General features: G+C 45.6%; 1 protein-coding gene across 4 annotated transcripts in view; it reads right to left on the reverse strand.

Annotated features, from left to right (window-relative positions):
* LOC132122007 (protocadherin-15-like) overlaps nt 1–16,208 on the reverse strand; it is a 252,976-nt gene that overhangs the window by 90,468 nt on the left and 146,300 nt on the right. For all 4 annotated transcript variants that reach the window (XM_059531804.1, XM_059531803.1, XM_059531802.1 and 1 more), the window contains exon 20: nt 8,460–8,687. In XM_059531804.1, coding sequence (XP_059387787.1) covers nt 8,460–8,687 — 228 coding nt within the window. The remainder of the gene's footprint in view (nt 1–8,459; nt 8,688–16,208) is intronic.

Below are 16,208 nucleotides of genomic sequence, written 5' to 3' on the forward strand. Positions count from 1 at the left end.
TATTTTTTATATTTTATATTTACAATATAAATTATGGTACAATATACCATCTATACATACCATGGTTGTATGGTATGGACTCAATATTGCATGGTTTAATGTGCTAAAATTGTATGGTTATTTTAATAATAACAATAACAATAATAATAATAATAATAACAATAATAATAATAAATAAATACATAAATAAATAAAATAAATAAAATAAATAAAATAAATAAAATGTTTGTAATGTTGTAGAGCTGCTTGGTTCATGGTTTATAAGTTTTTATACAATAATATTTCAAACCTCTGCAGAGATACTTCCTGATGCAAGGTTGCTGAAAGTGGGTGCTCATTTTGCACAGGACCTTAACTTTTTTTTTTTTTTCCACAAAGTTATATATGCGAAAGATACAGCAAAGTGGAAAAGTGTTGTTGGCTCCCATGAATGCTGATGATACAGGTGATTCTGGGAGATACAAGAGATGTAATGCAACCTAATACACTCAATAGAGCAGCCGGCTCCGAGTCCAAGGAAAGGCCAGGCGGGTTCAGGTATCCAAATAACACCTCCCTCCCCTGTCAGTCCCCCGCACTTTGTCAAGGATGTCCTTGAGTCCTGAGTACTTACTAATCAAACTTTACTATTGCTCACATACCCAAAATAAAAGGCCCCAAGGAAAGTACTTTGGAGTTAAATTGTTATTTTTTTCTCTCTTATTTTCCAATCCCACACTTCTCTGTGTGTCTTTTCCCTCCCCAGATGAAAAATAAAATCTGTCAAGCCTTAAAGTAAATCTGCAAAGTGTAGTGAGTTCACGATTGTCGCACTGGGACCGTTTTCTCCATCAGGAAGGTGCCCTTGGGGCCTCTATCCCACCATAATCACTCTGTTATCCCGAGTCTCCATGCATCAGGTAGCACATTCATTTCCACTGTTCACTTTTTCATTTTCCACAACAACTAATTATAAATTAGCCATACCATACACAGAAGGAAAATTAATAAATAATCCCAACACAGAAACAATTAGGGGTTCTTGGGAGACTATAGAGGATGTAATAAGCTGTGTTTCCTTGCATGAAAATGCTTTTGCTTTTATTTTTCTTTGAAGCTGAAACCTATCAAACTGCTGGTGGTTTGGTAAATTAAATAAACTTAAAAAATAATTGTAATCCTTAACATCTGGTTAAATGTCTAACAATGCCCTGGGTCTGTTGTCGAAGCTTGACCAGAGAAGAATATAACATTCAGATGAATAAAAGAAGCAACTTTGAAATTGTGGGTTTACAAGTTATAAGCTTCTCAAAATGAAGTTTAATTAGTTAATTTATCTTTTTTTAACAAGTTACCTGCAAGAGGTTTTCAACAATAAGTGGCTAACTACATTGAAGCAATATCTGTCACGTACGGTGTTACAGATAACACAGGAGAGGGAACCAATTGCAGGTAAGTTATTTATTTAAAGGGTAATCCAAAGGGGTAAACAGTCCAGACAGGGTCAAAACCAGAATATCCAAACATAACATAAACAAGACACGAAGACAAGGTAAGGCAAGGCAAGGCAAGGCCAGAAGCGACGGACATGAATAACTCTCAACATTAAACAAGGACTCCGTAACACAGACTCAGATAGACCGGGTATAAGTACACAGAAGGATAATGAGGGAACAGGAGACAGGTGAGGAACACTCAATTACTCAACAGGAGGAAGGTGACCAAATAAGGGAATGGGAAGTGACAAGGAGACAGACACCGTGAGAAAGGAGGACACCTAGTGGAAACCCAGGGAACACAACCCAGACACTGTGACAGGACCCCCCCTCTACGGAGCGGCTCCCAGACGCTCCACGACAAGACACGACACAGACCAGGAGGGAGGCGGACAGGAAACCAAGAAACACAAAACAGAAATCCATGAAGGACATCATGTGGCGCCCCCCAGGGCGGAGCAGAAGACCACCACAGCCGTGTGGTTAAGGCGGAAGCCCCCCCAGTGCGGAGCAGAAGACCACCACAACCGTGTGGTCAGGACGGAAGCCCCCCATGGCGGAGCAGAAGACCACCACAACCGTGTGGTCAGGACGGAAGCCCCCCAGGGCGGAGCAGAAGACCACCACGTCCTTGTGGACGAAGCCAGAGTCCTCCAGGGCGGAGCGGAAGACCCCCACAGCCGTGTGGTCAGGGCGGAAAGCCCCCAGGGCGGAGCAGACCTCCGTGCGGCTGGACCAACGGGACGACGAAACTCTGGTAATTCCCTGGTGTCCTTACTGGACTCCAGAAGATTGGTGCTGGCCTGACACTGCTCATGAAGATCATTGGTGACTTGCATTTGCTCATGAAGATCAATGGTGACTTGCCTTTGTTCCTGAAGATCAGAGGTGACTTGACTCAGTCCTTGAAGACCACCGGTGACTTGACTCAGTCCTTGAAGACCACCGGTGACTTGACTCAGTCCTTGAAGACCACCGGTGACTTGACTCAGTCCTTGAAGATCACCGGTGACTTGACTCAGTCCTTGAAGATCACCGGTGACTAGCCCTGACTCTGAAAGGTCAACAGTGACTAGCCCTGACTCTGGAGGATCAGCGGTGACTAGCCCTGACTCTGGAGGATCAGCGGTGACTAGCCCTGACTCTGGAGGATCAGCGGTGACTAGCCCTGACTCTGGAGGATCAGCGGTGACTAGCCCCTGAATCTGGAGGATCAGCGGTGACTAGCCCTGACTCTGGAGGATCAGCGGTGACTAGCCCTGCCTCTGGAGGATCAGCGGTGACTAGCCCTGCCTCTGGAGGATCAGCGTTGACTAGCCCTGCCTCTGGAGGATCAGCGGTGACTAGCCCTGACTCTGGAGGATCAGCGGTGACTAGACCTGACTCTGGAGGATCAGCGGTGACTAGCCCTGACTCTGGAGGATCAGCGGTGACTAGCCCTGACTCTGGAGGATCAGCGGTGACTAGCCCTGACTCTGGAGGATCAGCGGTGACTAGCCCTGACTCTGGAGGATCAGCGGTGACTAGCCCTGACTCTGGAGGATCAGCGGTGACTAGCCCTGACTCTGGAGAGTTCACTGGCACCTGACTCGCCTCTGGAGAGTTCACTGGCACCTGACTCGCCTCTGGAGAGTTCACTGGCACCTGACTCGACTCTGGAGAGTTCACTGGCACATGACTCGACTCTGGAGAGTTCACTGGCATCTGACTCGCCTCTGGAGAGTTCACTGGTACCTGCCTCGACTCTGGAGAGTTCACTGGCACCTGACTCGACTCTGGAGAGTTCACTGGCACCTGACTCGACTCTGGAGGGTCAACTGGCACCTGACTCAACTCCGGAGGGTCAACTGGAACCTGACTCGACTCCGGAGGGTCAACTGGAACCTGACTCGACTCCGGAGGGTCAACTGGAACCTGACTCGACTCCGGAGGGTCAACTGAGACTCTCATCCTGTGCAGCGGCGCTGGGCAAGCAGCCATCTTGGGCCATGACTCTGGACAGACGGCCATCTTGTACTGTGGTGCTGGGCTGGCAGCCATCTTGTACTGTGGCGCTGGACCGGTGGCCAATTTGGGCATTGGCGCTGGGTTAGCGGCCATCTTGTGCTGTGGCGCTGGACTGACGGCCATCTTGTGCTGTGGCTCTAGGCTGACGGCCATCTTGGGCTGTGGCGCTGAACCGGTGGCCAATTTGGGCATTGGCGCTGAGCTGGCGGCCATCGTGGGCTTTGGCGCTGGAACGGTGGCCAATTTGGGCATTGGCGCTGGGTTAGCGGCCATCTTGTGCTGTGGCGCTTGGCTGGTAGCCATCCTGGGCAGTGGTGCTGGACTGACGGCAGTCTTGTGCTGTGGCGCTTGGCTGGTAGCCATCCTGGGCAGTGGTGCTGGAGTGGCGGCCATCTTGGGTTGTGGCGCTTGGCTAGTTGCCATCCTGGGCAGTGGTGCTGGGCTGACGACCACCCCGCCGGAAGAGACAGAAGTGGCTGGGGCATCCCACCGAAGCCGATGCTGCAGGTAGCGCACGAATTCCCAGAATTCCAGTGTCTCTAACTGCGCCATCTCCTCCTGAGACACTGGATCATCCAGCCCGCCATTAAAATAGTCCTTGAGGGCCGCATCGTTGTAGCCCATGCCCTCGGCCAGGGACCAGAACACCTGAGCCAGGGCACCCACTTCATTGCCCTCTTGGCGGAGGGCGGTCAACTGAAGGTACTTGGTTCGCCGATCCGCCATCTTGGCTGGGGAACGGAAAAATTACATACCGCTGGTTCCTACTGTGACGGAGTCCTTCTGTCATGTACGGTGTTACAGATAACACAGGAGAGGGAACCAATTGCAGGTAAGTTATTTATTTAAAGGGTAATCCAAAGGGGTAAACAGTCCAGGCAGGGTCAAAACCAGAATATCCAAACATAACATAAACAAGACACGAAGACAAGGTAAGGCAAGGCAAGGCAAGGCCAGAAGCGACGGACATGAATAACTCTCAACATTAAACAAGGACTCCGTTACATTATTTTTCTTTGAAGCTGAAACCTATCAAACTCCTGGTGGTTTGGTAAATTAAATAAACTTAAAAAAATAATTGTAATCCTTAACATCTGGTTAAATGTCTAACAATGCCCTGGGTCTGTTGTCGAAGCTTGACCAGAGAAGAATATAACATTCAGATGAATAAAAGAAGCAACTTTGAAATTGTGGGTTTACAAGTTATAAGCTTCTCAAAATGTAGTTTAATTAGTTAATTTATCTTTTTTTAACAAGTTACTTGCAAGAGGTTTTCAACAATAAGTGGCTAACTACATTGAAGCAATATCTGTCATGTACGGTGTTACAGATAACACAGGAGAGGGAACCAATTGCAGGTAAGTTATTTATTTAAAGGGTAATCCAAAGGGGTAAACAGTCCAGACAGGGTCAAAACCAGAATATCCAAACATAACATAAACAAGACACGAAGACAAGGTAAGGCAAGGCAAGGCAAGGCCAGAAGCGACGGACATGAATAACTCTCAACATTAAACAAGGACTCCGTTACATTATTTTTTTTGAAGCTGAAACCTATCAAACTGCTGGTGGTTTGGTAAATTAAATAAACTTAAAAAATAATTGTAATCCTTAACATCTGGTTAAATGTCTAACAATGCCCTGGGTCTGTTGTCGAAGCTTGACCAGAGAAGAATATAACATTCAGATGAATAAAAGAAGCAACTTTGAAATTGTGGGTTTACAAGTTATAAGCTTCTCAAAATGTAGTTTCATTAGTTAATTTATCTTTTTTTAACAAGTTACTTGCAAGAGGTTTTCAACAATAAGTGGCTAACTACATTGAAGCAATATCTGTCACGTACGGTGTTACAGATAACACAGGAGAGGGAACCAATTGCAAGTAAGTTATTTATTTAAAGGGTAATCCAAAGGGGTAAACAGTCCAGGCAGGGTCAAAACCAGAATATCCAAACATAACATAAACAAGACACGAAGACAAGGTAAGGCAAGGCAAGGCAAGGCCAGAAGCGACGGACATGAATAACTCTCAACATTAAACAAGGACTCCGTAACACAGACTCAGACAGACCGGGTATAAGTACACAGAAGGATAATGAGGGAACAGGAGACAGGTGGGGAACACTCAATTACTCAACAGGAGGAAGGTGACCAAATAAGGGAATGGGAAGTGACAAGGAGACAGACACCGTGAGAAAGGAGGACAACTAGTGGAAACCCAGGGAACACAACCCAGACACTGTGACAATATCTTATTAAATGCAAAACTAAATAATATTAATTTAGCAATCAGAGCCGTATTTATCTGGAACATAAAGGAACTCAAATAGGGTTTCAGTGTTTGAACAGTGTTTATACACTAAATGCAATTTATAAAACTATTCATAACCATTTATATAATATAGTTAAACACTGAGATTAACAAATAAACTATACATTTCACTTCCATTCAATAAAATAAATAAGATCTACAATGTGACATATGAGAGAGAAGAAAATTAAAGAGATAGTTCACCTAAAAGTGAAAATTCGGTCCTCATTTACTCAACTTTAGGTTATTCCAAACCTTCATGAGTTTCTTTCTTCCTTTTTTATTTTTATTTTTTCTACTGAACTCAAAAGAAGATATTTTGAAAAACATGGATGTGAATACGAATAACCGAACAGTTGGCTATCACCTTTTTTTTTTTCCTTTAAAATATCTTTTGTGTTCAACAGAAGAAATAAACTTATACAGGATTGAATCAACTTGAGGCTGCGTAAACGATGACGTGATTTTCATTTTTGGTTGAACTATTCCTTTAAGGAGAGCAAATTTGATTATTTGCTATAATCATGTACCTATATATCATGTACCTTTACTGTAATGCTCTATTTGTAACAGATTGTGACCAAAATAGATAAATAAATAAAACCGAACAATTTGACATGCTTATATATATATATATATATATATATATATATATATATATACAGGACAGACCAAAAGTTTGGACACACCTTCTCATTCAAAGAGTCTTCTTTATTTTCATGACTCTGAAAATTGTAGATACACACTGAAGGCATCAAAACTATGAATTAACACATGTGGAATTATATATGGAATTATATAAATAACAAAAAAGTGTGAAACAACTGAAAATATGTCATATTCTAGGTTCTTCAAAGTAGCCACCTTTTGCTTTGTACACTCTTGGCATTCTCTTGATGAGCTTCAAGAGGTAGTCACCTGAAATGGTCTTCCAACAGTCTTGAAGGAGTTCCCCGAGAGATGCTTATCAGTTGTTGGCCCTTTTGCCTTCAGCCTGCGGTCCAGCTCACCCCTAAACCATCTCGATTGGGTTCAGGTCCGGTGACTGTGGAGGCCAGGTCATCTGGCGCAGCACCCCATCACTCTCCTTCTTGGTCAAATAGCCCTTGATGCCTTCAGTGTGACTCTACAATTTTCATAGTCATGAAAATAAAGAAAACTCTTTGAATGAGAAGGTGTGTCCAAACTTTTGGTCTGTACTGTAATATAATATACCGAATTTTCCGGGCTATAAGTCACACTTTTTTTCATAGTTTGGCTGGTCCTGCAACTTATAGTCAGGTGCGACTTATTTGTCAAAATTAATTTGACATGAACCAAGAGAAATGAACTAAGAGACATGAACCAAGAGAAAACATTACCATCTACAGCCGCGAGAGGGCGCTCTATGATGCTCGGTGCTGCTGTAGCCTACACTGAGCAGTATAGAGCCCCCTCTCGCGGCTGTAGACGGTAATGTTTTTTCTTGGTTCTAAATGAATGCGACTTATAGTCCAGTGCGACTTATAGTCCGAAAAATACGGTGTGTGTGTGTGTAAATATATATATATATATATGTATATGTGTATGTATGTATATATATATTTATTTTAATTTATTTTTTATATATATATATTTATATATTTATTTTTATTTATTTTTAAATAATTATTTTTAATATAATTATATGTTTTTTCCCTCATCATGACGTATTTTTGGACTGATGCGGCTTATACTCAGGTGCGACTTATAGTCCGAAAAATACGGTGTGTGTAAATATATATATATATATATATATATATATATATATATATGTATGTATGTATATATATATTTATTTTTATTTATTTTTTTATATATATATATATATTTTTTTTTTTTTTTTTTTTTTTTACCAAAATTTGTTTTTCATTTAACCAAGTCTGTAACCAAAAACCTTATAACCTTGCACTGAAATTCCCAATCTCATGGATTCCACCTGTAAAAATTTGTTGAACAATGGTAAATGTGATGCCACATTTATGATAGCTTAAAGATATTAAATTACTTTGAATGTTGAAATATGTTCTCAAAACTCAAAACACAAAAACAGTCACCCATATTTGTTTGTGGGCAGGTCATGTGTGAATTCAGTTATGTCTTTGTCCAATTCTCCATTCTAAGAAATGGTTCATAGGTCCCCCAAACAAGCAACAGTAGCATTTCACTGGAAAATGATCACAGTGACCTTAACTACCACATAAATACTGTACAACTGCAATTATTTATTTAACCCACTTAACCAGTAGACCAGTAAACCAGCAGTATTTCCAGTAGGAGCTAATTGAAATTCATCCAGTGTGTGGAACTTAATCTTCTGAGACCTTACAAATCAGCTGGTTACACACTGAGGACTTATGGACCTAATGACCGTTTCAGATATAATACTGTCTTTAGCTGTCAGTGTCTACAGGGCTTAAGCATGGCTACCGAGAAATCACAGGATGCCAACAGTTTCGGGATATCCCCTGCTAAAAAGTCTAGCTTAGACCAGTAGGAATCTCCATTCTGGCCGAGTTAGCACATAATAGCTGCCTGGGGGGTGTTACCAAGAAGTCAGCCGACTGAAAAGACTTGATTTTATGGGGTATGGTTGGGTACAGATAGATTAGTAAAGGAATTGAGGAAAATAATTGAGACTCTCTTACCAACACAGTTACTGTAATAGAGGCCAACCCTGGTGGCATTTTGCCACTTCCGCCATCCACAGCCTCTACTACGAAGTTCCACGTCGTCCCATTTGGTAAGAGTTTCTCAAAATCAGGTGAGCGAAGGACACTCAGCTCTCCGGTGAGAGGATTCACTGCGAACAGCTTTCTGGCCTCCTCTGTCCTAATACGGTACGTGATGTTCGCATCCAGATCGGGGTCCAGTGCCTGTGTGAGACAATCATAGTGACCAAAACACTTTGGATGAGTAATTCTATTCTTGGTATTAATTAAACTTTTTCTGAATATATCAAATGACCAAGTACAATTAATGATTGAAACAAATCCTGCAGTAACCCTAAAGTGATTATTAAATTAGAAAGATGCTTCACTGGCAGCTGTTGGAACTCACAAATTAACCATTACTGCAAACTGAACAACATCCCAAGAGGACAAAGGCTTTTGGAAGGTTCTGTAAGGCATTGCATTGATCCTGAGGATAAACTTGGGTCTGGTCATGTAATACAGTGGTTCTCAACTGGTGGGTCGTGATCCCAAAAAATGCAAAACATTGCTAAATGCAAATGACAACATGTAATTAACTACATAATCCAACCAAGGCTCTTTGGAAAATAATTCTTTTCTAGTTCATTCATTTCGTATGATCATTACATTGCATCATGCATGTTTAATGAAATTGTCAAATTCCAATGTTTTGTGAGTGGCCCTAAAATGGATTCAGTTTATTAAAAACAGGTTAGGGTGAATCTAGCAACATTTTATTACGCTGGCTGTTGTACGTATTGCAGCAGTTTACCAATGAAACACTCATTTAGTGGCTGTATGTCATGGTTGGTAAACCGTGATCTCGGGGTGTTTGCACTTTGTGGTGAAATCTGTGTGTTTCGCGTCTGCACTGATTAGCTTGTGGGCGTCTCCGTTAATTGTCATCAGCAACAGCTGTCACTCATTACTCATCCACGATATATTGGCTTGTCTCACGTCTTGTGTTTGTGAGATCGTTGTTATTTGTTTAATGTGGTTTCCCTGTCCGTATGCTTTAGTGTTGTATGCGTTGGATGTCTGTGTTACCTTTGAACCTCATCCACTCTTCGCACGTTCACTCAGCCACGGACATTTTCCTTTCGGCTCTATTCCCCGCAGTTCCTGTGCCATCCTCTCCTGCTGTCTACACGCCGTCCTCATTCGGATTACTCACCCTCTCTCCGCCACCATCAGGATTCCTTACCTCCTCACCACCACCACGGAGTGTCATCGTCTCAGCATCATTGTTTGTTTGTGTATTTATCTTCATCTCATCTCATTAAACTGTTAATCTCGCATCTGCTTCCAGACTATCTTTATACCCACCGTCACATAACGATCTCACCAACATGGAAGCAGCGAGCACCAATACCCTCACCGACTTCATAAACCACAGCGTCAAGAGAATGGATCAACAGCAGGAGAGCATCTCGAACACCGGACACGCTGTCCAAGCGCTGGTGGCACAGGTGTCCGAGCTCACCCAGCAGATCCATCAACTCACGTCTCCCACTGCGCCCATCGCACAGCCTGCACCGTCCGTCCCCCGGGAGATTCCCCAGGACCACTTCCGGCCAGAACAGCGACTTCCGGCGCCGGAGAACTATGCGGGTGAGCCAGCGTTTTGCAGAGCGTTCCTAACCAAATGTTCTATGCATTTTGCCCTACAGCCCCGCACCTTCGCTACGGAGGAATCTAAAGTAGCGTTTACTCTCAGATTGCTGTCTGGCAAGGCTGCCTTATGGGGGATGGCGGTGTGGGAAAACCAACACCCGTGTTGTGCCTCGTTCCACGCCCTTTCCGAGGAGATGAGGAGCGTCTTCGACCGGGCCGCGACCGGCAGGGAAGCCGCTCATCGACTCTCGGAACTCCGGCAAGGCTCTTCCTCCGTCACCGATTACTCCATTGAGTTCCGCACCCTGGCGGCCGCATGCCAGTGGAACGAGGCGGCGCAGTGGGATAGATTCCTGCATGGGTTATCCGACCGTGTTCAGCAGGAGATCTACCTCCTCGAGCTGCCCCCCACTCTCAACAGACTCATCGAACTGGCTTTACGAGTTGACGCACGGATTAATCGCTTGGGCCGCCAACCCAGTCCTTCAAGATCTACCATCTCTCCTGCTAGGGGGCACTTGAGTCGAGAGAACACGGTCGGTTCTGTCGACAACCACGAGCCCATGCAGGTGGGTAGAGCTCGGCTGTCCCGGAGGGAGAGGGAACGGCGGAGGTCCCAAGGACTGTGTTTGTACTGTGGAGGCTCTGACCATAACACCTACTCATGCCCGGTAAAAGAGCCAGCCCGGTAGTAAATTTGAGGCTACTATCGGGTGGGATCTGCGCTGAGAAGTCCTCACCTACATCATCGACCCTTCTTCCGGTGAAACTGCGGTGGAAGAATCTACATCACGAGTGTCACGCCCTTCTGGACTCCGGAGCCGAAGGTAATTTCATTGATTCATCACTTGCACATCACTTGAACATTCCTGTCCTTCCTGTGTCTCTCCCCATCCATGTCACCGCACTCAACGGCCAGGAACTGCCTCACGTCACACGCCATACAGAACCCATCACACTGATCACGTCTGGAAACCATCAAGAAACCATATCCTTTTTTTCTCATGGACTCCCCTGTTGCTCCCATTGTTTTAGGTCACCCCTGGTTGTCCAAACATAATCCACGAGTGGAATGGGATTCTAACACTGTCACATTGTGGAGTGAAAGATGTCATGAGTCTTGTCTGGTTTCTGCTTGTTCTGTTGTCCCTGTTTCTGTCTTTCAGAAGGAGAACATGGTTTTGCCTAATGTGCCCGTTGAGTATCTGGACCTGAAGGAAGTGTTCAGTAAGTCCCGTGCTGCTTCTCTTCCTCCGCATCGTCCCTACGACTGTGCTATAGACTTAGTGTCAGGTAAGTCTCCGCCTAAGGGCAAGTTATACTCTCTTTCTATTCCTGAGAGGGAGGCCATGGAGAAATACATTTCTGATTCCTTAGCCTCTGGGTTTATCCGTCCTTCCTCTTCTCCAGCGGGGGCGGGGTTCTTTTTTGTGGGTAAGAAGGATGGTTCTCTGCGACCTTGCATTGACTACCGAGAGCTGAACAACATTACTATTAAGAATACCTATCCTTTACCACTCATGTCTTCGGCTTTCAAGAGGTTGCAGAGAGCATCCATATTCACAAAATTGGATTTACGCAATGCTTATCATTTGGTCCGCATCAGGAAGGGGGATGAATGGAAAACCGCCTTTAATACCCCTAGTGGGCACTTTGAGTATTTGGTGATGCCGTTCGGGCTCTCCAACTTGCCCGGGGTTTTCCAAGCACTCGTGAATGACGTGTTGAGAGATATGGTAGATCAGTTTATATATGTTTACCTGGATGACATACTGATTTTTTCTTCATCTCTCCAGGAACACGTTCAACACGTCAGACGAGTGCTCCAGAGGTTATTTGAGAATGGGCTTTGTGTCAAGGCGGAGAAATGCGTATTCCATGCACAGTCTGTCCCCTTCCTAGGGTATATCGTTTCGTCCAAGGGAATACGTATGGACCCTGACAAAGTTAAGGCTGTGATAGATTGGCCATCGCCAGATTCCCATAAGGCCCTACAGCGGTTTCTGGGGTGACGTTTCATTCGTAATTTCAACCAACTAGCCTCACCTCTGATAGCCTTGACCTCTCCCAGTACTCCGTTCAGGTGGTCGGACGCTGCTGAGGCTGCGTTCACTAACCTCAAGAACCGTTTAGTTTTGGCTCCCATCCTTGTGGCCCCTGATCCCACACGGCAGTTAGTGGTGGAGGTCGACGCGTCAGAGGTGGGGGTAGGAGCAGTGTTGTCCCAACGTGCTGCTTCGGACGATAAGGTACATCCTTGCGCGTTTTTATCACATCGACTATCTCCTGCCGAATGTAATTATGACATTGGCAATAGAGAGTTGTTGGCGGTCAAACTAGCATTAGAGGAATGGCGTAACTGGTTTGAGGGTTCAGGGGTTCCCTTTATTGTTTGGACCGATCACAAGAACTTAGAATACATTAGAACTCCCAAAAGACTCAATTCCAGGCAGGCTCGGTGGGCACTTTTTTTCCAGTCATTTTGAATTTACCCTATCGTACCGCCCGGGTTCCAAAAATGTCAAACCCGATTCTTTGTCACGTCTTTTTGATCCCTCCGCCCATCCCGTTACTCCCGAGTGTATTTTGCCTGAGAGACTAGTAGTCTCAGCACTCGTATGGGAGGTCGAGTCGAAGGTCAAGACGGCCTTAGAAGGGGTAACGCCTCCGTCCGGTTGCCCACTGAACCGTTTATTTGTGCCGGAGGAGTTAAGGTCCGAAGTTGTTCAGTGGGGTCATTGTTCTAATATGGCTTGTCACCCAGGGATAAGTAGAACTAATGGGTTAGTTAGACAACGATTCTGGTGGCCACGTATGGCTCGCGATGTCCGCGATTTTGTTTTGGCTTGCTCAGTTTGTGCCAGTGGTAAGTCATCTAACCGACCTCCTGATGGGCTTCTTCAACCGCTGTCTGTCCCTTCGAGACCCTGGTCACATATCGCTCTAGATTTTGTTACCGCCCTCCCGCCCTCTAATGGCATGACGGTTGTTTTGACCGTAGTGGACCGGTTCTCGAAGGCGGCACATTTCATTCCCTTGCCCAAATTACCGACAGCCAAGGAGACAGCGGTCACTGTTCTAGATCACGTGTTTCGGCTTCATGGCCTCCCAGTAGACGTGGTTTTGGACAGGGGATCTCAGTTTATATCCAAATTTTGGAAAGAGTTTTGCAAATTGTTAGGAGCGTCTGTTAGCTTGTCTTCGGGTTATCATCCCCAAAGCAACGGACAATCTGAGCGAGCCAACCAAGATTTAGAGAGGACGTTGCGATGTTTGGTCTCCAAGAATCCTTCTTCCTGGAGTCAACAACTCTCTATGGTGGAGTACGCCCACAATTCATTGCCAGTGTCAGCTACGGGCCTCTCTCCGTTTCAGTGTAGCGTAGGGTACCAGCCACCAGCGTTTTCCAGTCTGGAATCTGAAGTCGCGGTCCCCTCCGCTCACGCGTTTGTCCAGAGGTGTCACCGCACCTGGACCAGAGCCCGCGAGACTCTGCTCCGGGTGAGGGAGCGCACTAAGGTCAAGGCCGATCGCCACCAGTCAAAGCCTCCCGTCTACGTCGTGGGTCAAAAAGTGTGGCTTTCTACCAGTAACATTCCTCTACGATTCGTTTCTAATAAATTAGCTCCCAAATTTATCGGCCCGTTCACTATCACCAAGATCATTAGTCCGGTGACAGTCCGCCTCAAACTACCTACGGCGTACAGGTGGATACACCCTGCCTTTCATGTGTCCAAAATTAAACCCGTGTTTTATGCACGTATTAATCCGCCTACTCCGGTTCCCCCGCCACCGCGTCTTGTAGATGGGGAACCGACATATTCGGTTAATCGTATTCTGGACTCTAGACGGAGGGGACGAGGATTCCAGTATCTGGTGGACTGGGAAGGTTACGGTCCGGAGGAGAGGAGTTGGGTACCTGCTAGGGACATATTGGATCACTCCCTCATTGATGACTACAATCAGCAGGTAGGCCCTTCTGGGAACTCCAGGAGGATACTGTCACGGTTGGTAAACCGTGATCTCGGGGCGTTTGCACTTTGTGGTGAAATCTGTGTGTTTTGCGTCTGCACTGATTAGCTCGTGGGCGTCTCCGTTAATTGTCATCAGCAACAGCTGTCACTCATTACTCATCCACTATATATTGGCTTGTCTCACGTCTTGTGTTTGTGAGATCGTTGTTATTTGTTTAATGTGGTTTCCCTGTCCGTATGCTTTAGTGTTGTATGCGTTAGATGTCTGTGTTACCTTTGAACCTCATCCACTCTTCGCACGTTCACTCAGCCACGGACATTTTCCTTTCGGCTCTATTCCTATTCCCCGCAGTTCCTGTGACATCCTCTCCTGCTGTCTACACGCCCTCCTCATTCGGATTACTCACCCTCTGTCCGCCACCATCAGGATTCCTCACCTCCTCACCACCACCACGGAGTGTCGTCGTCTCAGCATCATTGTTTGTTTGTGTATTTATCTTCATCTCATCTCATTAAACTGTTAATCTCGCATCTGCTTCCAGACTATTTTTATACCCACCGTCACACTGTAAAGGTAAATGCTCTATTGCATTTAAAAATAGCATACCACCTACACTAAACCCTAACAGACAGTGTCAGTAAAAGCAAATGTGAGATAATGCATTGGCTGAAGCAATCATTATATTTTAGCTTGTTTCTACACGTCTTTTCTCTTTCGTGTTCAACGGGTATGTATGTTCTCCTCATTGCAAGTGTAATGGTGTACCAGGTGAACTGCATATTTGCCATACTTAAAAGATTCAGATCATCAAACTAATTTTAATATTACACAAAGATAACCCAAGTAAATACTGTGATGAGTGGGGTGGGGCCGAGAGCCGTGGGAACGTGGCGAGGCCGGTGGAGTGATTGGAAATGAGCGACACCTGCTCGACCCACCAGTCTCGAGTCCCACAGAGGAGATGGAAGGATATAAAACAGGAGCGACGACAGTGAAGGATGAGAGAGGACCAGGCCTGGATTTTAGATTGTGTTTTGGTTTTGTTTGTGTTTTGTGTTTATTTTATAAAGTTTCATTTTGATTGTCCGCTGGTTCCCGCCTCCTTCTTCCCGATGATTGTGAAAGTTTTATTGTTACAGTGGTGCCGAAGTCTGGGAGAAGGAGGGATGCCGTTCGCCAGGGGGCCAGAGCCTGCTGCCTCCCTGAAGGAATCGGGAGGAGCAGGGAACGGGGGACTCCTGCCGGCTGCCCAAAACTGGAGGATCCGTCGCCGTCCACCGGGCGGTGGAGTATAGTGTTGTGCCGTCCGCCGAGGGCCATCCAGTGCCACTGCCAAGCACCGCGGAGGAGATCACCCAGCTGGTGGAGGGCCGAGCGGCAGTGCGTCTGGGAACCAGAATTTTTTTTTTCTCCTCTCTCGTCTCTTTCACTACTCATCCTTCCATCTCCTTTTCTCTTGCCTCGTATGTCCTACCCCCAGGTTCCCACAGGTCACCGTGAGTGGTCCCCCCCGGGGGGTGTTGTAGAGTGCAGTCTCGGGAGCAGTCTTTGTGACGAGTGGGGCGGGGCCGAGGGCCGTGGGACTTAAGACCGTCGGGTCGAGCAGGTCGCCCTGTTCCCACGGCCCTCGGAGATGGAAGGATATAAAACAGGAGTGACAGTGAAGGACGAGAGAAACCAGGCCTGGATTTTAGTTTGCTCTGGTTTTGTTTGTGCGCGGCAGTCAGCCGTGATGGGCTGAACTGCTAATTGTGGAACCTATGTGGAAAAAGTTAAATCTAATAACTGGTTGTGCAACACTTTGCAGCAACTACTGCAAGTAAACTTTTGCGATAATTGGTAATGAGTCTTTCACATGACTGTGGATGAACTTTGGCTCACTCTTCTTTACAAAATCGTTTTAATTCAGCCACATTGGAGGGTTTTCAAGCATGAATGGAATGTTTAAGGTCATGCCACAGCATCTCAGTCCGGACTTTGACTTTGCCACTCCAAAACCTTAATTTTGTTTTTCTTGAGCCATCCAGAGATGGACTTACTGGTGTGTTTGGAATTATTATCCTGCTGCATAACCCAAGTGCGCTTGAACTTGAGGTCACAAAATGATGGCTGGAC

This window comes from Carassius carassius, chromosome 40 (genome assembly GCF_963082965.1).
Source record: "Carassius carassius chromosome 40, fCarCar2.1, whole genome shotgun sequence".
Lineage (NCBI taxonomy): Eukaryota > Metazoa > Chordata > Actinopteri > Cypriniformes > Cyprinidae > Carassius > Carassius carassius.